At 41.6% G+C, this 22549-nt stretch overlaps 1 protein-coding gene across 1 annotated transcript in view; it reads right to left on the bottom strand.

Annotated features, from left to right (window-relative positions):
• The window catches only part of LOC114498856 (glycerophosphodiester phosphodiesterase domain-containing protein 4-like), a 74230-nt gene that overhangs the window by 32442 nt on the left and 19239 nt on the right, over window positions 1-22549 (bottom strand). Inside the window, exons 4-10 of the mRNA XM_036029988.1 lie at window positions 19535-19628; window positions 16161-16220; window positions 7374-7472; window positions 7210-7303; window positions 6308-6385; window positions 5379-5524; window positions 4893-4975 (exon numbers count right to left, since the gene is read on the bottom strand). Coding sequence (XP_035885881.1) covers window positions 4893-4975; window positions 5379-5524; window positions 6308-6385; window positions 7210-7303; window positions 7374-7472; window positions 16161-16220; window positions 19535-19628 — 654 coding nt within the window. The remainder of the gene's footprint in view (window positions 1-4892; window positions 4976-5378; window positions 5525-6307; window positions 6386-7209; window positions 7304-7373; window positions 7473-16160; window positions 16221-19534; window positions 19629-22549) is intronic.

Here is a 22549-nt window from a genome sequence, read left to right as displayed (position 1 = left end):
ATGTTAAAGGGACTTAGAAGGTCTATCCAAAAAGTATCCTGCCATGTAATTAAAAAATTGAGACATTTATTGAAGAAGATACAAGATACAAGAAACACTGTACATAGGACAATGATGTCTCAGTCCCCTTCAAAATAGGCACCAGGGAACCTCACATAGTTCTCCCAGCATCTCTTCCACTGTTCAAAGCACTTTTCAAAATCCTTTGTTGGAATCACCATCAGTACCCAATCATATTTTCCTGAATGTCATCGACAGTCTGAAATTGCTTCCCTTTCAAAGGTGATTTTAGTTTTGGGAAAAGCCAGAATTATTTGTTGACTGCAGCCTGTACATGTTCAATACTTTCAGGTATTCTCCTTGTTGCAGGCCTTCCAGAATATGGATCACTTTCAACAGATTCTCGCCCATCTTGGAAGAATTTGTGCCACATATTTATTTGTGCTGCATTCATTACATCATCCTTGAAAGCCTTCTGAATCATCCAAACAATTTCCAAGGAGGAATGTTCAAGCTTAATGCAAAATTTGATGCAGATTCATTGCTCTACTCGCACAGTCATTTGGAATGCGACAGCCACACAGTACTCATGCTCACTCACCGGCATCTACAGCCCCTACTGACTTGAACAGTGAAGTCATCATTGTTAACATATGCACATTCCATCCACTCTCCTTGGCTACCAGATTACATTGATGTCACGCAAACCATTCTCATTATATTAACAATGGTGGGACTTTTTGGACATACCTCATATTTAAGAAAAAGACCAAAGCTATGAATGATAAAGTGGCAATAAATATATATCTATCAAAAATTGAATCTAAAAAACAAACTAAGCAAACAGGAAGAACAGAGACAGAATCATGGATACAGAGAGTGTGTGTGTGTTTTAAAGCCTTTATTTTTTAAAAGATTTTATTTATTTATTTTTAGAGAGGGGAAGAGAAGGAGAAAGGAGGAGAGAACTATCAATGTGTGGTTGCTTCTCGTGCACCCCATACTGGGACCTGGCCCACAACCCAGGCATATGCCCTGACTGGGAATTGAACTGGGGACCCTCTGGTTCGCAGCCCATGCTCAATCCACTGAGCTACACCAGATAGAGCCAGAGAGTGTTTTGATGGTTGCCATATAGGAGGGGGTGTGTGGGAATGGGTGAAGAGGTGAGGGGATTAAGAAATATAATACAGAATGTCCATGGGGATGTAAAATATAGTAAAGGAAATGGAGTAGCCAAAGAAACTACGCATGACTCATGGACATGAACAATGGTGTGGTAATTGTCTGTGGTGGTTGGTGGTGCTGGGTGGATGGGGGACAAAGGGGAAAATGTGGACAGCTGTGATAGCATATTCAGTAAAATATAATTAAAAACTGGATGGCGCTCCAGATAAATGTTCAGTTATCAGATCTTCTGCTGTGTTGCCTCTGTGTTGTCTTCTGAATGGGTTATACAAAGGTCTGCCCAAAATTTTATATATGGGTTTCAAAAATCCCATACTCTAGCATAGCAATTTCTCAGAAATTAAACATAGAATCTCTACATGATCCAACAACTCCACTTCCTGGTATATACCCAAAAGAACTGAAAGCAAGATGTTGAAAAAATTTTGTATATTAATGTTCATAGCAGCATTATTCAAAATAGTCAAGGGGTCAAAACAATCAAAATGTCCACTGGTGGATGAGTGGATAAGCAAAACGTGGTGTATACATACAGATATTACTCAGCCTGAAAAAGGAAGGAAATCTTGTCACATGTTACACATGGATAATATTTGAGGACATTATTCAAACTGAAATAAGACAGTCATAAAAAGATAAGCACTGTGTGATTCAATTTATAGGGTAATCTAAAGTAGAGAAATTCACAGAAACAGGGAGTAGAACATCGTTTACCTGGGACTGCGTGGAGAGGGAAAAGGGAAGTTGTTTAATGGGCACAGGGTTTCCAATTTTCAAGATGAAAAAAGTTCTAAAGATGTTTCACAACAGTGTGAATATACTTAACTCTACTGAGCTGTACACTTAAAATTGTTAAGATAGTACCTTTTATGTTATGTGATTTTTAAAAGATTTTACTTATTTATTTTTATAGAGAGGGCAGAGAGAGAGAAAGAGAGGAAGAGAAACATCAATGTGAGAAACATTTATCCTGCCTCTCGTACACACCCTGACCGGGGGCCAAACCCACAACCTAGGCCTGTGTCCTAACCGGGAATGGAACTGGTGACCTTTCGTTTGTGGGATGATGCCTAACCATCTAGCCACCCGGGTCAGGACATATATGTGTGTTTTTTTTTTAACACAATAAAAAATGGAAGGAAATTTTGAGACCTATTAAAATAGAGATGAACCTAGTGCTAAGTAAAATGAGTCACCTGATAAAGGACAAATAGAGTATGTTTCCACTTTATTAGATAACTAGTGTAGTCAAATTCATATAGACAGAAAGCAGAGCAGCAGTTGGCAGGGCCTGAGGGGGGGAGAGACCAAGAAGTTATTATTTCATGTGTAGAGTTTCAGTTTAGGAAAACTAAAAGTTCCAGAGATGGATGTTGGTAATGGTAATAAAACAAGGTGGATGTACTCAATACCATTGAACTGTAAAACTAAAAGTGGTTAAATTGATAAATATCATGTTAAGTGTATGGTCATGACAATGAAGAGATCACTAGATAATTTCTTTTGAGTAATTTTCTCCTCGTTCTCCAGTTGGGGGAGGGAGGAAAGGGGCAGGTCTCTCACACAGGGCAGGAACGGGAGACAGGGGTCTGCCCACAGTCTCCAGGGCCCGAGTTCCAGGCAGTGAGAGGGTGGGGAGCGGCGGTTTCGTGATGTTCACCTGAGTAGGGCTGGTATAGTCAACACACTTATATCCTGCTGGGTACACTTCTCCTAGTCCTTTGCTAAAAAGAGTAGCCATTTGATGGGGTATTATTTTTTCATCTACAGCTGTAGGTGATTCTGGGTTTTACGTCTCTCCAGAGCTCATATCAGAATATATAAAAAATAAATAAAACAACAAAAATGGGAAACTCACTACCTACTTGGTAGTTCCATGAGTCTTATGAACCTTAGCCAGTCACCTTCATTTCTCCACCTTTCCAAATCTTGTGTCAGTTGCTCTGTGAATTTTTGCCAATTTTTAATTAATTAGCTAATTGATTAATGTATAATTCTTGGAAAGGATAGGGTGGAATGTACTTACTCCATTTCCTGTGGAACATAAGTTATAGTAGCTGCACTTGCTCATTTATACTCATGGGGTATTCATTAATGTCTTTAAGTAGTTCAACATATTTGCCACTTAGTAATTGTTGATACTACATTTTTCCTATTCAAGTTACTGGTGTGATACTCATATACTGACTGATATGCAATTTTTGGAAGTGGTGAAGCTTAGGGTCTGACCATCAGTGTACATGGTGGCGTATGTGGAGATGAACACTGGAGATGAAGATGTCATCAAGTAGAGAGACTGAGGTGCTGGAAGGATCATCCACTTCACAGTCAAAGTCACAGACACAAGAAAAGAAAGACCGTGACCCAGGAGTTCATTGGCTCTGCACCTTCACCACATCATGTCGTGACCACCAAGTGCTTCCACAAATGAACCCAGAGGCTCTGAGAGAAACAACTGTGCCAAAACCTTGATTCAACAGTCTGCATGGAACGCTTGTCATTGCTGGGTAATGTCAAGAACCCAGTCTAGGATCAGAAAATCCAGTTCTGACCCTGGCTGTGTCACGTGCACTCCAGCCCGGTGACCTGACCAACACATTTCAAACCACATTTCCTCATCTTTGAATTAAATGTTCATTTCTCTTCTGTTTGCCTCAGGAAGGCTGTGGAGGGAGTTTGTACTCACCACATTCACTAATTTATTCATGCTACAGACGAAGCCTCTCTCCTGCCAGGTGCTCAGGTACACAGAGTTTTACAGCTAGCAGGTCTTTTGTCCACACCCCTGCCCTGACCCTTTGTTTTCCCTTGGACATTGCTACAGCCCACTACCCAGCTCCCTGAGAAGTCTCCCTCATAGACTGCCCGGTGAGTCTTCCTAAAACAAGAAGGGAATCTGTTAAAACCTACCGCGGCTGCCCTCCACATATGGAAGCATCTCCTTGATCCAGCCTCAGTGAGCCTTGCAGCCAGTCCTCCTCCTCCCGTGCCCTCTCCTGTCCCCACAGCACGCCAATTTGGCATCCATGCAGGTTAGCGCACTGATCTACGAAGTTGTTGTTTCTGATTTATATGCCCTTGAATAAGCTGCTGCCTCTGCCTGGAATGCCATCTTTCCGCATATACACTTGGTAAAATAATATTTTTTCCTTCAAGACTCAGCCCAAACACAGTTCTGAGTACATAGGTCTTCTTCATACAATAGGAGGTGGTCTTTTGCTCCACTGAGGTTCCATTACATTTCACTAAATCTTCTCTGAAAGGCACTCCCCACAAATGGTCTTATACTGTGGTAAACACGCCACATCTCCTTCACTGGCTGGGAGCATCTCCTCAGTAGGAGTGCATTGTACTCATTTGCTTCCCAATGGCACTCAGAAGAAGGCCTGGGATACAGTGGGTGTCCAGGGACTGTTAGGTAAACACATTGCTAGGTAAGGGCATGGGGTTTAAGCTTAAGCATGGTTTGCAAGGGGACAAATATGAATTATGTGTGGAGTCTATACAGAGTGTGATGATTTATGAGCTCATACTAAGAGACTGACTTGGAAGGGAGCAGTGGTCCCTGTGAGTGTGCTCTGTGCATCCACGGCACATGAGCACAGGAGGTACCCCCGGGGTTTGTCCTCTCTACAACTTGGCCAGGCTGGTCATCTTCCATCTCATCAGCCTTCTCTCCTCCTCACCAACCCCTGCTTTCCTACCTCACGTATACGTCAGTCTCCAGCCCATAGGCCCCGTTTTCAACAGCTTTCTCAAAGGACATCATGGTATTCTCAGGCCCCAGCTGTGGAAGAAAAGGACATCAGACCATCTACCTCAGAGTTTCTCCTCCCAACATCCCTTTAATAGCAGGGAGGGAGCCCAGTGACAAAAGGGCTTCAGGGAGCAGTGCTTGGCTCCCTGGGAGATTTTTTTCAAAGAGCCTGACTGTATTCCCCTCCACCCAATATGGACCTGGACTATGCTCATCTGAGCTTCTGAGGCATTGCCACTGGGCACAGTAACGAGAAATGGACTGAGAGGTGACCTGGGTTCAAGTGCAACCTCTACAATTAACTCTTTATCTGGTAATCTGAAGCCAACCCCTTTTCTTCTCCAGAGATTCCTGAGATTCTGAGGTCCCCTTCCCTTGTCCATAAAGCCCACGCACACAGGTACTCACCCACGGACACCAGGCTCACACCTACCATGGGTGCACCTCTATGTCCAAAGAGGCCCGGCTTGGGTCCCAACTCATCCTTCTCCTGAAGGCAGGGAGAATGAATCCCCAATGGCACCACAAAGAGACAGAAAAGGATAAGAAAAAATGGCAATCCAATAGCCACTTGTACAGCTGAAAAAGTTGGAAGGAGGGCAGAGTAAGAAGAAAAAGATAAAGAGGGATGGAGACCCATTCAAAGCAACTAACTCTCCCAAAGCAGCAGTCAGCGAACACGCAGTGTGCGGGTTTCATGGGTGGATCGCCTGATGTCCTCTCTAGTTCTGTCACATCCCCACTTGGTTTCAGTGATTTGAAAGAACAGGACTATCCAAGTGTGAGCATTATTATGAAGGCAATATTATTCTATGGAAATCTACAGGAAATGAACTGTGCAGGGAGTGGGAAGGAAAGGAAGGAGAGGGATGTCAAGGAATTCCTTCTCAGGAGTAGGGGCAGAATGGCTGCTGCTGAGAAAGCCCTGAAGCCTGTAGAGATCCACCTAAAACGCCCCTAAATAGAATGCAGTGCAGGACAGTGGAAGGGGCGCTGCTGAGAGAAATCTGAGTTCAAAGCCAGACACTACCACTGATAAACTGTGTGACTAAGGACACATTGCTTAACCTCTCTGGCTCTCCATTTTCTTCATTCTGAACATTGGGGCCATCTTGCTGCTACCATCTACCTCACAGAGTCGATATGCCCGTGTTGACTCATAACAGGTACTCAAGAAACATTAACACTGCATTTGCTTCTGTGTCTCTCTGTCACACACGCACTTCTCATCCAGAATGCCTGTTAAAACTGGCCATTCCCCAACACTTCTAATTGTAGACCTCTGAGGGTTTTACCCATTTGTACATTTTTAAATTACCACCTATACTTCAGTTACTTCAAATCTGCATCTCCAGCTCTAACCTCTCAGCTTTGTGAGTCTAGCATATCTCTGGACTGTTTCTCTCCTTTGATGTATAATCTTCTTTCTTCTGAATCTAGCTATAATTTCAGAAATGGAAAAGAGTTCATTATTGTCCCCTTTAAGCTCTTGCCCCAAAACCTTTCCTATAATTCACCCTCCACACACACACACACACGTACAAACACACAAGGCCAACACTACCAATCTAGTCACTCTCTTGTCTCCAGCCTTGTACAGTCAGGAAGCAAACACTCCTTGTTTAACCAAGAGTAAAAAGAGACACATAAAAAATGATCCTACTGGTCTCTCAGTCAAGATGCTGAGAGAGAACTTCATTCTCAAGACAATGTAATGTATAGCTCTGATTCTCACTTGTTTCCATGATATTTGGTAAAAAATGGAGAGGAAACCAGTGGCAGAGGTAGACATTCTCAACCAGGTGTGACAGTGACTCACAGTGGCCTGTTTTGCGTTACTAGAGTAGAAGCAGGGACCTCTGACCTAGTCTAAGCTCACTAGTGAAACCAGTAATGTTTGAACACAATCTAAAAGAACAGAGTGACTAGTACCATCACTGTGTCAAATAACATTAACGTGGCCTCTACCCTCGCCCCCAACCCCATTCCCTTTCAGACAGTCACTGTGTTAACAACATGGAGATCTTTCTTACTTTCCTAGGAGAATCCGTCTTAAGAAGCAGGCCTGTTTGGTCAGGAAAATGTGCTGACAGGCCATGTGGGCTTGTGAGTTTGACCACAGGAACATGCCTGAGTAATAAGCTAAAGGAATTTCAAAGGGGCAGAGTTGTGGCTATTTAATTTACCAAGCTCGTGTTTTGCTGAGTGGAGTATGCAAGCCAAAGCCAGAGCTGAAAGGATGAGGCTCCACCCACATGACATACCTTCTTGTTCCCAATGGACCAAGTAGAAGGCCACAGGCCAGGAAAGGAGAACCATCATGGTTATGCTGCTCAGGTGTATGTAGGGAGCCAAGATCTGGGAAAAAGCCAAAAGTCAGGCTGACCACACTGGACAAACAGTGCTAGCCCTGCAGGATGATGCATACCTTCAGTGAGAGCCCCAGTGTCAGCCACCGGTCTTGCCAGAATTTGCATAAAACCGTCATAAAAAACGTGCATATCCCAATCACTAGCACAATCAGGATCTGGGGAAACAAAACAGTATCTCCTGACTGCCAGGCACTAGGCTTTGATGATCAGAACTGTCCTTGGGAATTGTGTGTGTCCCCACAGTGCCAGGGACCTCATTTCCTCATCCTTTACTCTGACCATCCTGCAAACCCCCGATGTTGGATAAATCCAATCATTTACCTTCTTTGCTCCCAAGTATTTGTTGTATAGCATGGCTGGAGAAAGAATCACACAGCTACGTGGTCTGCTGCCTTTACTAATTATCATCTCCAGCCTCCACTTGGCCCTTAGCATTTTCTGGAATCTCTCACTCGGTTTCAACAATGACCATTACAAATATCCACTACTTCTTTTATTCCAATCCATACCATCAGAGATATATATTTTGTAATTACCTTTGCAATGTATGTTTTCCCAACAGACTGTAAGCTTCATGACATCAAGTAAAATATTTATGATTATATCTTTGCTGCTTTGCAGAATGTCTGACACATAGTAAGCATTCAGTAAATATCTTTTCAACAGATGAAAAGAATCTGCCTCATGCCAGAACACTGTATACTTCATAAAGAACATTGAGACTAAGTAGACATAACCTTAACTTCTCCTTGAAATGTATAGTCTTTCTATTTTACACCTGTCCTGCATTCTAGAGAGTACTTAGTCCTTCCTTTCTGTAATTGGGTATCTATTTAAGTAACTGGAACCATAATTAAACCTTCCCACAAAATAACTCAATGCCTTGCTGGCATGAATGGTTAATTTTGTCAAATACAAGGGTAAACAAAAGTAGGCCTACAGTTGCAGTATGTGAAACACAGAGTTCATCAAGCTATTGTTATAACCCTAACCTGCATGTCTTTTTCTCTATGAACAACTGTAAACCTACTTTTGCTTCCCTCTATTTAGGAAAGAAATATTTCCAATATTTAACAAACTCTTCCAAAGAATAGAAAAAGAGGTAGCACTTTCTAACATCTCTTATGAAGCCAACAAAATATTGATATCCAAACTCAACAAGGACATAACAAGAAAATAAATAATATAGTCATGTGCCACAATAATGCTCTGGTCAATGAAAAACCTCATTTTATAACAGGTGTTCCCATAAGATTAAAATGAAACTGAAAATTTTCTTTTTTTAAAAATGTATTTTATATTGATTATGCTATTACAGCGGTCCTATTTCCCCCCTTTATTCCCCTCCACCATGTACCCCCCACCCACATTCTCCCCTGTAGTTCATGTCCATAGGTCTTACATATGAGCTATTTGGCTTCTACATTTCCTATACTATTCTTACTCTCCCCCTGTCTATGTTTTACCTACCATATGCTACTTATTCCCTGTACCTTTTTCCCAATACTCTCCCTTCCCCCTCCTCACTGATAACCCTTTACGTGATCTCCATATCTGTGATTCTGTTCCTGTTCTAGTTGTTTGCTTACTTTTTCTTTTTTTAGGTTTAGTTGTTGATACCTGTGAGTTTGTTTCCTTTTACTGTTCATAGTTTTTATTTTCTTCTTTTTCTTAGATAAGTCCCTTTAACATTTCATATAATAAGGGCTTGGTGATAATGAACCCCTTTAATCTGACCTTATCTGAGAAACACTGTATCTGCCCTCCCATTCTAAATGATAGCTTTGCTGGATAGAGCAATCTTGGATGTAGGTACTTGCCTTTTCATGACTTTGAATACTTCTTTCCAGCCCCTTCTTGCCTGTAAAAGGTCTCTTTTGAGAAATCAGCTGACAGTCTGATGGGAACTCCTTTATAGGTAACTCTCTCCTTTTGTCTTGCTGCTTTTAAGATTCTCATTCTCTCCTTATCTTTAATTTTGGGTAATATAATTATGATGTGCCTTGGTGTGTGCTTCCTTGGGTCCAACTTCTTTGGGACTCTCTGAACTTCCTGGAAGTCTATTTGCTTCACCAGATTGTGGAAGTTCTCCTTCATTATGTTTTCAAATAAGTTTTCAATTTCTTGTTCTTCCTCTTCTTCTGGCACCCCTATGATTCAGATGTTGAAATGTTTAACGTTATCCTGGAGGTTCCTAAGTTTCTCCTCATTTTTTTGAATTCTTGTTTCTTCATTCTGTTCTGGTTGAATGTCTATTTCTTTCTTCTGCTCCAAAATGTTGACTTGAATCCCACTTTCCTGCACTTCATTGTTGGTTCCCTGTACATTTTGTTTTATTTCACTTTGCATAGCCTTCACTCCTTCACTTTTTCCTCCATTTTGTGACCATACTCACCATTTCTGTGAGCATCCTGACTACCAGTGCATCTGATAGGTTGGCTATCTCTTCATCGCTTAGTTGTATTTATTTTTCTGGAGGTTTCATCTGTTCTTTCATTTGGGCCATTTTTGTGTGTGTGTGTGTGTGTGTGTGTGTGAGCACACCTATTATGTAGTAAGGGGTGGAGCTCTAGGTGTTGGCCAGGGTGGGGCAACCCGGTTGATACATTTTGGTGCTGCATGTGGGGGAGGGGTCTGAGAGGGAACCATGCCACTTGCTCAGCTCTTGGTCAGCTTTCAGTCACTTCCCCTACTACCCACAAGCAAACTGTACCCTTCTGGTGCTGATTCCAAGGTGGGTGGGTTGTGTACATTCTAGGACCCTGTGGGTCTCTCCATTGAACTCTCCTATGAGGCTGGGAGTTTCTCCTGCCGCTGCAACCCCAACAGGTTTCTTCAGTTAGAGGTTTTGAGGTTTTATTTCCCCTCACTGGAACCCTGGGTTACATGGTCTATCTTGCTCCCCAGTTGTTCCTCTTGGTTTATCTACAGAAAAATGTGAGACTACTGTTTCTGCTAACTGCCACCTCGCCCATCCAGGTGCTCCAGCTACCAGCTTGTCAGGGGTCTTCTCCACCCTGGCTGCCTATCTCCACTCCTCCTACTGGTCTGGATTAATGTTTTTTTCTTTAACAACTTGGTTATCAGACTTTGATACAGTTCGATTTTCTGGCAGTTCTGGTTGTGTTTTGTTTTTAAATTTGCTGTTGTTCTTTTGCTTATGCGAGGAAGCATAGTGTATCTACCTATGCCTCCATCTTGGCTGGAAGTCTTGAAAATTTTCTATCACCTAGTTATGTTGTAGCCATCATAATGCCATTGAGCAATGCATTAGTATAGTATTTGTGGTGACGCTGGTGCACTCCAGTGGTAGAAATGCATAATATCTTTTCCAGGTTTAGTTATGTTTATTTATTTATATTTTTAAGTACATTTTATTGATTATGTTATTACAGTTATCCCATTTTCCCCCTTTATCCCCCCTCCACTCTAGCATTTCCCCCCACTTAGTTCATGTCTATGGGTTGTACATATTTTAAGTTCTTTGAACTCTCCTATACCATTTTTGGCCTCTCCCTGTCTATTTTATGACTACCAATTATGCTTCTTATTCCCTATACCTTTCCTCCCCATCCCCACTGAAAGCCTTCCACATGATGTCCATTTCTCTGATTCCGTTCCTGTTCTAGTTGTTTGCTTAGTTTTTGTTTTCTTTCTTTTTTTTTTTTATTTCAATCATTGTTCAAGTACAGTTTTCTCCCCCCTACTCCCGTTCCAGCCCCTCCACCCTTTTTTTTTTAATATTTTATTTATTTATTTTATTTTTTTTTTAGAGAGGGAAGGGAGATAGAGAGAGAGAGAGAGAGAGAAACATCAATGTGTGGTTGCTGGGGGTTATGGCCTGCAACCCAGGAATGTACCCTGGCTGGGAATCAAACCTGGGACACTTTGGTTCCCAGCCCGCGCTCAATCCACTGAGCTATGCCAGCCAGGGCTAGTTTTGTTTTCATTTTCTTTTTTTTTAGGTTCAGTTGTTGAGAGTTGTGAGTTTGTTGTCCTTTTATTGTTTATATTTTTGATCTTCTTCTTTTTCTTAGATAAGTCCCTTTAACATTTCACATAATAAAGGCTTGGTGATGATGAACTCCTTTAACTTGAACTTATCTGGGAAGCACTTTATCTGCCCTCCCATTCTAAATGATAGCTTTGCTGGATAGAGTAATCTTGGATGTAGGTCCTTGTCTTTCATGACTTCAAATACTTATGTCCAGCACCTTCTTGCTTGTAAAGTTCCTTTTGAGAAATCAACTGGTAGTCTTATGTGCTCCTTTGTAGGTAACTGTCTCCTTTCCTCTTGCTGATTTTAAATTCTCTTTTTATTTTCAATCTTGGGTAACTTCATCATGATGTACCTTGGTGTGTTCCTCTTTGGGTCCAGCTTCTTTGGGACTCTCTGAGCTTCCTGGACTTTCTAGAAATCTATTTCCTTTGCCAGATTGGGGACGTTTTCCTTCATTGTTTGTCCAAATAAGTTTTCAATTTCTTGCTCTTGTTCTTCTCCTCCTGGCACCCTTATAATTTGAATATTGGAACATTTCAAGTTGTCCCAGAAATTCCTAAGCCTTTCTTCATTTTTTTTTTGAATTCTTATTTTTTTTCATTCTTTTCCAGTTGGATGTTTATTTGTTCCTTTTGTTCCAAATTGTTGATTTGAGTCCTGGTTTTCTTCCCTTCACTGTTGGTTCCCTGAATATTTTGCTTTATTTCACTTTGGGTATCTTTCATTTCTTCTTTCATTTTATGACCAAGTTCAATCAGTTCTGTGAGCATTTTGATTACCAGGGCTTTGAACTCTTCATCCGATAGGTTGGCTATCTCCTCATCACTTAGCTCTCTTTCTGGAGTTTTGCTCTGTTCTTTCATTCGGGCCATATTTCTTTGTCTCAGCATGCCTGTTAAGTTGTAAGGGTGTGAGGCCTTAGGTATTCACCAGGGCAGGGCAATCCTCCTTGATGTGCTGGGGCACTGTCTGTGGGGAAGGGGACAGACAGGGAACAATTCAGCCCACCTGCTCGGCTCTTGGCCCCCTTTCCTACGAACCCTCGTGTGAGACTGGGAGTTTCTCCCACTGTGGCAACCCCTGCTGTAGTCCACAGTCAGCTCTGAGTCTCAGTTTCCCGTTCAGTCAGCCCCACCCACGTGGTCCACCGCCTTGCCTCGGGTTCTCTCCGCCGGCCCGTCTTACTGGTGTGGCTGGTCTGGTTGACTGTTTCTTTAATTCCTTGGTTGTTGGAGTTCCATGCAGTTTGATTTTCTGACATTTCTGGTTATTTACTGATTTTAGATTGGTTGTTATTCTTCTTTTGGTTGTGCGAGGAAGTGAAGGGTTTCTACCTATGCCTCCATCTTGGCCAGACTCTCTATGTTTAGTTATGATTAGATACACAAATACTAACCATTCTGTCAGAACTGCCTACAGCATTCAGTACAGTAACACGCTGTGCAGGGTTGTAGCCTAGAAGCAACACTTAGGGTTTATTAACACATTGTGTACTGCATAGAAATCTCTAAGACATATGCCAGGGACTTCACTTTTTGGGCAAACTGCACGTTATTTAAATCATCATAACTACAGATCATAATGCACTTTAGGTGTTGTTTTTCAATAATTATAACATTTTTATTTACAAAAACAATTAAACAACTAATTAAACAATTAAAGTTCCTAGTACTTTTTTAACATATGATACCGTGTAAAACATTTTCCTCTATGAAGAGGGACCAAACAAAATTTACATAAGTATCTAGATTCGCTCCTTTTTCCATGGGCAGCACAAACTCTGCAGGCTCTCGTAGGAAATTTTTTCTTTCCACTTTCTGGAATACACGTAGATTCATGCTGCTTCATATCACCTGACAACCTTTTGGGTGGATCTTTACAAGGTGCTCTCCTTGCACCCCCAGGGGAAGGGCTGGACAGATTTGTCTCTGGTTCCGGAGAGCCTTCATTATTGTCATCATTATCCAGTCTCTCAGCAGAAACTGTTCTTCATTTCCTCTTGGCCCTTGTTGATAGTTTCTATTTCCTTTTTCATGTTGATATTGTTTGCAGTGAGCTCACTGTAGCTTCCCTGTAGTTTCTGGTAGCTCATTGTGAGCTCATTGAGCTTCCTGACAATCATTGCTTTGAACTCAGTATCTGATAGTTGAGTTGCCTCTATTTCATTTAGCATTCTTTCTGAGGCTTCCTCCTTTCCTTTCATTTGGGAATTGTTTCTTTGTCTTCCCATTATTTCTGAGAGCAGAAACTGTTTATACTTCATTTTTGCTTGTGGACTGAGGCACTTGAAACACTAGAAAACTTGTGTGCGGTACGAAATGCATTAAGTACACTCTATGACATTGCACAATCACAAAATCGCCAAAGAATGCATTTCTCAGGATGCATTTCTGTTGTTAGAGATACGTGAATGTATAGGCCTATCTCTCTTATGTACATAGATGCAAAAATCTTAAATAACCTACTAGCAAACTAAAAGCGCCACAACACAAAGGTTTAACTGTCAAGTCAGATTTACACGAGTCTCATGATTCTGCAACCTTACCCAACACCAACCTTAACTACTGCTTTAAACAATACAAACAATTAGGTACAGAAAACCTTTTCCCTTGGAGAAATTGGATCCTGTCAAATTCAGAGACTCATTAAAAGTCTTTTTCTCCTCTGTACTAGGATACATTCTAGTCTTAGACTTAAAATGTGTGGTGTGTTTTGAGTAAAGTATGTGGAAACACTGTTTCAGAGAAGGAGCCTTTGTGGTTATGGAACATGCTTATCTGATATCCATTGATTATACAACTCCAGCCAGCCATGCCTCCCACAATACAGATCTATAAATTCCAGGTTTCTTTATAATCAGCAAGTCAAATATACGAGGTTATATTCTGCTAGATATTTTCATGGGTAAAGACTCTCTCATTATCTTTGGCTAATAAACATCTTTATATGAGTTTCCCAGAAATTTGGGTTATTTGCATGTTAGAAGGAGTTTTGATTGAATTCATTCCTCTCTGAGCATCCCTCAGTAGAAGAGGAATGGGTTACAGGCCCGGTGCTAACCTCTTCCTCCTAGGTTCATTCTGAGTACACTAAAACTAAAACTCCAAGCCAACAGAATTTCCCTTGCCAACGGAAGCAGTCTCTCCTCTCAAATCTGATAAGCCTATCCTCCATGGTTTGAAAATTTATTGAATATGAGTATACCTACTAGACCAAGCTTCTGAATAGGTTACCAGAATCCTGGTATTTTGCATCTCAAAGTAGATCTAATTGTTTCTTTGGTTATCAGAAACCCTGGCTCAACAGTGGCCCAGGCTTGATGAAATTGGGGTAATACAGAAGGAAGTACCCAAAGATGTAATGAGAAAAGTGTGCTGGAATGCTCTCGCCCATGATAAGCCTACCCTCTCCCTGTCATGTTCTGTGGGGTGATGTCAGTCTCAGAGGACACTGAGGACCGCATGGTATGGAAAGCATCAGCATCCTTGAAAGACGCTGCAGGGACTCTCCCCTGTGCCTGAGGAAAGCTGAGAGATGCTGCCATTGAAACTGGCTTCCTGACTTCAAGGCAATGACAGGATCCTGCTGTGGCAGAGGCCATGCAGCAGCAGGGGCAAGGCGAGCATGATTCTAAGACAGGCGTGAGCCTGGGACGTAGCAATCAGATGGTTCATCCCAGAGGCATCCTCTGTAGTGACTAACAGATCACAGTGTCCCAACTCAAAAAAAGGCAGTGATCTCAATGAGACCTGTTTTCTTTGCTTCTCAATCTGCATCCTTTCCCTGTGAGACCTTATGATTTCTATTTCCATCTGTTCTAATAACTCTGTTTTTTCTCCAGCCACCTGTAATTAACAACTCTTACATTTATATTCCAGTTCACATGTCTCGAGTACGAGGGAATTTAAGGGGACCCCTTCTGACATGTTCCCGGGTTTCAGGAAACATGAGGAAACGTGTCAAACCCATGCCTGAAGTGGTGTGTCCAAAAGCGAGGGGCTGTGCTCTGCTGTGCAAGCACGTGGCAGAACAAAACGAGGGGGGAGGCCATGCTGGAATGACCTGCACGTTCACAGATGGTGGGGCACTGAGGCCTGCTCCCTGGGGACCAGACACCGATCCTTTGAGAGAAGTCATGCTGGTGTCATCTTAAAAAGCTCCAAGTGAAGAGGCCTCACCAGACAAATTTGGGGGCTATAGGAAGACAGGCATTGGCTCCACCAAGAGTTGTGGTCAACTCTCAGCAGGTTCTCAGCAGGAGGGTCTCTGAGAAACACTTGGAAAAAGCCCATGGGCAAAGGGCCAACTCTTGTGGCATGTACCTGGTCCTGATGGGTCAACCCCAGGTGCCCCGCTAGCCCTTCCTTGTGGGACTGTGTTCTCTGATCCCATCTGCTGTTCCCCTGAGCCTGCCCTCCTTTGGTGAGAGAGGTAATGGGACCACTGTGCTCTCTCCACCAGTGGGGGGGCAGGGGAAGTCATCAAGCTGGAGTTTGGGTTACTACAACAAACTGAGTTTTTAATGACTGAAATAAGCATGTCCTTGTGACTATATAGGACTGGGAAAGGAACAGAGCTCACCTCAGATTTAAATAGGACAGGAAGAACAGAGTCACAGAGTAGGTTAATAAGAAGTGGTGAAGAAAATAAAGTCTGTGCTCAGATCCTTCAGAAAATCAGTTCTATCTGTTAGAAATTTAATGATTTCAGTTGAAACAGAGTAAGTAGATCTGTTCCTTCTAAGGGGAACAATGAAGAAAACACAGCTCTGCATTAACAGTGAGTACCAAAAAGGTACATTCAGTCCTGGTCTGAAGTCCCCTTGAAGATTCAAATGTCCCACCTTATGACACCAGTGCAGGTAGAGTTCATAGCCTTCCCAAATCAACAGAAATCCAAGTACCTGAAAAAGCAAGGAAGAACACAGAGGTTATTCTGAAGTCACCTAGTTGTGGCCCACAGCACTGTTCTGTAATCAAACGCCTTTCCCTTCTGGCACTTCTTGCCATACCTGCACTCCTCAGCCTCTGGGAGTTTGCCACACTGTTCTGCTGCCCGAAAAGCTCTCCCTCCCCAGGCCACTGACCTTTCAAAGCTGGTTCAAATGTCCCCTCCTGTCGTAACTACTACCAGCATCCCCAGGAAGAACTAATTATTATGCTCTCCATGCACTGACATCCTGCCTAAGTTCCTCCAACTTCTTTTCCTTCTGATGGACCTTACTCCTGGAATTATTGCTTAGACCCACTTGTGAGAGAACAGAAGACAGGAGCCAGCACGTCCAAGGGTTATTTAAAATCTCTTTCTTGAGGAACCAGTGTCATTGTCACAACTGTTAACCATCCCTGTTAACACTGATATTTAGGCAATAAATCTTAGTTAGATTTCAATCTCAACTTAGCCAGGCACTCAGTTTGTGTGGAGATGAAAATTGAAAACTGGAGTTCTCAGATGCTTAGGATACAACTAAGTGTTCAAATGTATTTGGCACTTCCCTTTTTACCAAATTAATTTTATGTACATAATTTCATTTCTTCTTTACCCAGCCCTATCAAATACCATTTTATTAAATATGATCATTCTCATTTCAAACAAAAGAAACTGAGTCTGAGAAGAGTAATATGACTTGACCAAGTTCAAAGTAACCCAAAGATAGAGCTGGAAATAGAACTCAGGTCTCGTTCTTTGTTCACTGTTGTTGCCACTGTATGCATGCAAAAAAGGTAGGGTAGAGTAGGGTTTGTTAAAATACACTTGTTATTAGACAGTAGAACTCATTCCCCTGCAAAAGCCAACTACGGCAGTTCACGTTTACTGTGTGTGAAAACAGTCCCATTCAGTGGCCAGAGTCTGGCTCAGACCACTTCATTCATCAGCATTTTTCCCATTATATATACAGCCAAAGGCGGGGGGAGGGGACAATGGGGAGAAGGGTTTTCAGGAACTACTATAAAGGACACATGAACAAAACGAAGGAAGGGTGAAAGCAAGGGAGGGAGGGAGGTTTGGCTAGACCTGAGAGGGGGAGTGGTGGGGAGAAAATGCAGATAACTGTAATTGAACAATAAAGTAATTAATTTAAAAAAAAACACTTCAATAACACTAAGGGAAAAAAAGGGTCTAACTTGTCTCTCCACCTATAGTCATCCTCCACACCACAACTGCTAGAACGATTTTCCCAAAATGGAAATCTGATTTATTCCAAAAGTTTTAGACTTATTTTCCAGGCCTCTGAAAGCTGCCACAGGCCTATGTTTTCAGCCTCATCCCCCATTATTCTTCATTAAGCCCTTCGCACTAACAGCCTGGCCTTTCCCTCTTACGTTGTCACACCCCATATTGTTCTGTCTTGCCAATTTGTCATGATGTCTCTCACCTGGAATGTTCCTCTCCATCTGCATACACTGACGTCCAAGGCCAACAGCCCTTCATGACCCCACTCTAGTGCCCACTCTTCCAAGAAGCCTTACTTAATCCTCTTGACAGAAGTCATCTCTTCCTTTCCAGAATCCATGTAGAACTTTATTTAGGTCTCTCTAATGACAATTATAATGCTCTGCCTGTGTTAGTTATTTTTCTCTATGATTTAGTGACCCTGCTAGATCTAAACTCATTGAATTAAGGAACTATTGTAACTTTTTATCTCATACATATCTCTTTGAAATGCACTGCATAGAAACAAGAACTACTTATGTTTTTTAAATCTCTCTATAACCCAGTAATTATCACTCACAATGATTAATACATTTTATTGAGAAAAAATAACAAATGCAAATTGCAATTGATCTGGGGCTTAACTTCTTTTGTATCAGAAATTAAGTCAGTAGGGACAAGAAATCGTGAAATCAGAGAAAGATATATATGCCCTATGTATAAATTGGCACCAAAAAACTGCAGCTTCCTAAAAGTTACACACCAATAACACACCAATCCTACTGATCAGCTTAAAGCTAACGACCCTCAGATCAGAGTGGTGGTTAATGCACCTTGAGGTATCTTACAGAGACAGCACCGTACCTGTGCCACGCCATCCGTCAGGACTGAGGAAACTTCAAAGGAGGGGGACAGTGAAACCAGACATTAACAAAGTTTTTGTGCCTTACAAAGACCAGTTAGGCTGGAATGAAATCAGACACTAAAACGTTGGACACTAGACACATTTTAAAAAGTATTTTACAGAAAGAAAACCCAGGAATCTTTGTTTCAGTCTCTCAGCAGAGACCAGCTGAAAATGGTGAACACTGGCCGAGACGAGTTGAGCCCACCTGAGTCTGTGCAGAGAATCTTGAACCTTTTTTCCCGCCAAACTCTGTCAGGATTGGAGATCCTCTGTGCCTGCCTTCTCATCTCTCACATCCTCTACCCTATGTGCCTAAATCTCAAAATTATCCAACCAAACCTTCCCAGCATAAACTTATGAAAATGTATAGCCTCCTCTTACTCTCAACCCTTAAAACTCAGGCTTTTCTTCCAGGAAACTGATTGGGTCTTGCCTTCAGCCTCCCTGTGTACCTGCCTTACAATAAATCCTCTCTGTTTTCAAAAGACACTGCCTCTGGGTCTAGCTTTTCAGATGCCTGGCAGGATGTGAATGCACTTACTCGGACGGGTTTCAGTTGTCCTCCCATAAACTTTCCACTCCACAGGCCTTTCTCTGGCCTGGTCTGAATTCCCATCCCTATGTGACACCACTATGTGACAACAGAAGCAGGGTCACTATTGCCAAAAGACTTGCTAAAATGTAATTGGCACCTGGACTACAGACTAGCAGTTGTACATTATAACAGGTTTAAAAAACGAGCTAAATCTGTGAGGCCCACAAAGACTGATTCTCAGGAGATAGGAAATGAAATGAGTCAGTTCAGTCTATAAAGGTACTGCTAGGTGCCTGAAGGTAAAGCTGTGGGTGCCTAAAATAACAATATTGAGTGAGCCATAAAATAGGCTATGAAACAGCAGAATAGAAAAAGGATGTTTTGCCAACTCTTCAAAAGGTCAAAGTGACAAGATGCATCCTCTAATAGCACAGGTCTGTTTTTCTCCACCAATCTCTTGTGCCTAAAATTCAAGCAGTTGATGCAAACCCCAACTCTACTTAGACAAGAGCAATCTTAGGTTCTGAGGGTTCCCGGCACCAATTGGGTGTCACATCATAGGCAGGAGCACCTTGAAAGGCTACTCAGGAAGGGAGTGGGAGGAACTGGGAACATTACTCACCAACAGCAATGAAGAGTAGGCAACCAGGATTCCACATAAACTCAGCAAAAGAAGGGACCATAAGAACCAGTATCTTGTAATTAGATAAACAACCCTGCAAAAACATGTTTCAGTCCTTAAAATATAACAGAAAGTAGTACATCTGTGTCAAGGATGGTGGACAAGGCTGGACTAGGCATGGGATAAGAAAACTAAGGGAGATAATAAGAGAAGCATCTTGGGAACACATCTGTGAACAGTTTCAGGGATAATCAGTGAGGAGTTTTAACTTTGTCCTATAAGCAACTGGACAAGAGTCTGATTAAGTGGTATGATTGTTTAATGTTATTGAGAATACAGATTCAAAAATTATGTCCTCTTTAGAAATCAATATGATAATAGAGAAATTCTGAAATGCCAAAAGAGTAAAGTCATCCAAAAGTTCACCACCTTAATAAGTTAGTGCTTTCCAGCTTGGCAGGTTCTTTGTTCATGCACCTGTATGTTTTCCTACATAAATGCCATCCTGGCTGCCACATTAATTACTCTCATCTGTATGAGATTCGGACCATTAAAATGGTCCTGATCTGTTCTTTTCCAAAAGTAGTTTATGGGAGAAAACTAATAATGATTTACTAAGAGAAGCAATGTTATACTTGGTTTAGATATATGTCAAAAAGTTTAGACTCTTCATTTCAAGAAAACAGAAATTTCCTCCTTTCCATATAATACCCAGAGAAATTATATTTTAAAGATATATAAGTTAGTGAACATATAACCACATTAAAAATAAGAAAGGAAATTCTCTTTGATCAGGGGTATAAGACACACCAAGAAGAAAGAAACAGACAAGCAGCCAGCCTGGCGAGAGCCACCCCAGATCGAGACGCTGATAAGAGTACTCTGTGGAACCTGAGTCTACAATCAGGAATCAGAAAATGTAGTGCCAACAAATGAACCAAATAAGTCAATAAATAGAATCAATTGCACCCAACTCAATATTATTAATAGAACTATCAGAATAGAACCACAAAATAAAAATATTTAAGATATTCAGAGAAATCAAAAAAAGACACACATCCAAATAATAAAAATAGGATATTTTAACACAGTCATGGTATCAAAACAATAAAATAGATATCTTGAAAAAGAGCATGAAAGATGAACTTAATAGCAGTCTAGATACAGCCAAAGGTACTCCTAACATAAAGCTGGGGGTGCCTACAACAACAATACCGAGTGAACCATAAAACAGGCTATGAAACAAGGGAATAGAAAAAGGATGTTCGATAGCCAAAAATATAAACAGCTTAAGCAAATAGTGATAATGACTTTGCTTTCAGAGTCATAAAGGAATGTAAGCTCTACCATTTAATAGTTCCTCTACCATTTTTAATCATTTCTCTGGCCGAATTAGATTTTTTTCACTCCCTTTCTATATAACAGGTCTTCTTTTATATATTCAGTCACATGGAAATATTATTATTAGTTTAGTTCAGCTCAAAACTCACCAAACTCAGGTGAAGTGCTTGCTCACCCACCTGATGTGAAAATACAAGCAAAGGCAGAACAGTGATTTCTTCTCTTTCTCTCCATATTCTACTTCATCTGCACTCATTTTTTGATGGCAGTGGTGGGGCAACAAACGGAAGTGAGAAGAATGAAAAGTCATTTAAGTAAATGCAGATACATGAGTGGGATTGAAGAAGTCTTTCTCAGCTATCCCTTTTTTAAACTGGGGACACACCGCTGCTGACATCCGTACGACAGGCTCACTCTGCATCTCTCTCCAAGCAGTTTTCTCCCTGCTCTTGACCACTATTTTACATCCCTCCAGCAGCAGCACCACACTCCCCTACCGGATGAAGGTGTTCTCATTCAACTGAGACAGGCTTCTCGGGGCAGCCTCCTCGTCTAAATCCACACTCGCTGCTCTAACACATAAAGAAATCTTCCAGGACCACTTCCCTCCTTCCCATCGCTGAGAGACGCAGCTGTCTCACATCTTCTCAAAACACATAGCCTACATACCACAGTGCTTTACATCAGCACCAACTGTCAGCTGACAGTAACTCTGAGAAAGAAAAGACACATTGTAGTGAGGCATTGGAAATCTTCACGTAGCATGGAATGAGGAGACAAGTCTAACTTCACAACACGCTTGGCGGGAAAAAGAGGAGTGACAGTCACACCATAAAAACCCTGCTCTACCTCTCTCTTGCTAAGGAGAACAACTCTAAAAACTGAACAATACCTTTTTAAAAAAATCTAAATGAAGGCTCTATGTGAGGAACTATGGGACCAAGAGCCAAATAAGAGAAGAAATCCAAAGACATAACTTGACATTTGGAGTGATTTTTCTTCAGAAGAAGTGGCTGACAGACAGGGAGGAGGGCTTCCTTCATCTTGCAGCAATAGGAATAAAAAGGAGGATAATAATAATCTGGTAAACACTATACACTTTGATTTGGGATTTCCCAGGGCTACAGCCTAGGAATAAGCACAAATTGGAAACTGCTTCTGGGAACTAAATCCTAGCTTCAGACCAGATATGTGACATTGGGTTAGAGTGAATAGAATTTGCTAATATCCCTAGTTACCTGTCAGAGTAACTCTCTGAGAGGACGGAATACAATTCAAGGTCTCAAATGACTTATACAACTTTTTACATACAATGTCTGGTACTCAAGCAAAAACAATCAGACATGCTAGGTGAGCAGACCACATGAGTGAATGCCAAAAGAAGAAATGGACAACATAAAAAGATGTTCAGCAAATCTAGAGCATAGTGGTATCAGACAAAGACTTCTAAATAACTATCCTTAAAAGGTTTGGACTGGTCCTGGCTAGGTAGTTTGGTTGCTCAGAGCAGAGTCCTGATATGCCAAGGCTGCGGGTGTGACCCCTGGTCAGGGCACGTACAAGAAGCAACCAACAAGTGAATGAATAAGTGGAACAACAAACCAATGTCTATCTGTCTCTCCCTTTCCCTCCTTTCTTCTCTCTCTCTAAAATCAATAAATAAATTTTTGGAAT

Source organism: Phyllostomus discolor, chromosome 6 (assembly GCF_004126475.2).
Source record: "Phyllostomus discolor isolate MPI-MPIP mPhyDis1 chromosome 6, mPhyDis1.pri.v3, whole genome shotgun sequence".
Taxonomy (NCBI): domain Eukaryota; kingdom Metazoa; phylum Chordata; class Mammalia; order Chiroptera; family Phyllostomidae; genus Phyllostomus; species Phyllostomus discolor.
The sequence above is the reverse complement of the archived record's forward strand: the minus strand, read 5'-3'. Positions and strand labels throughout refer to the sequence as shown.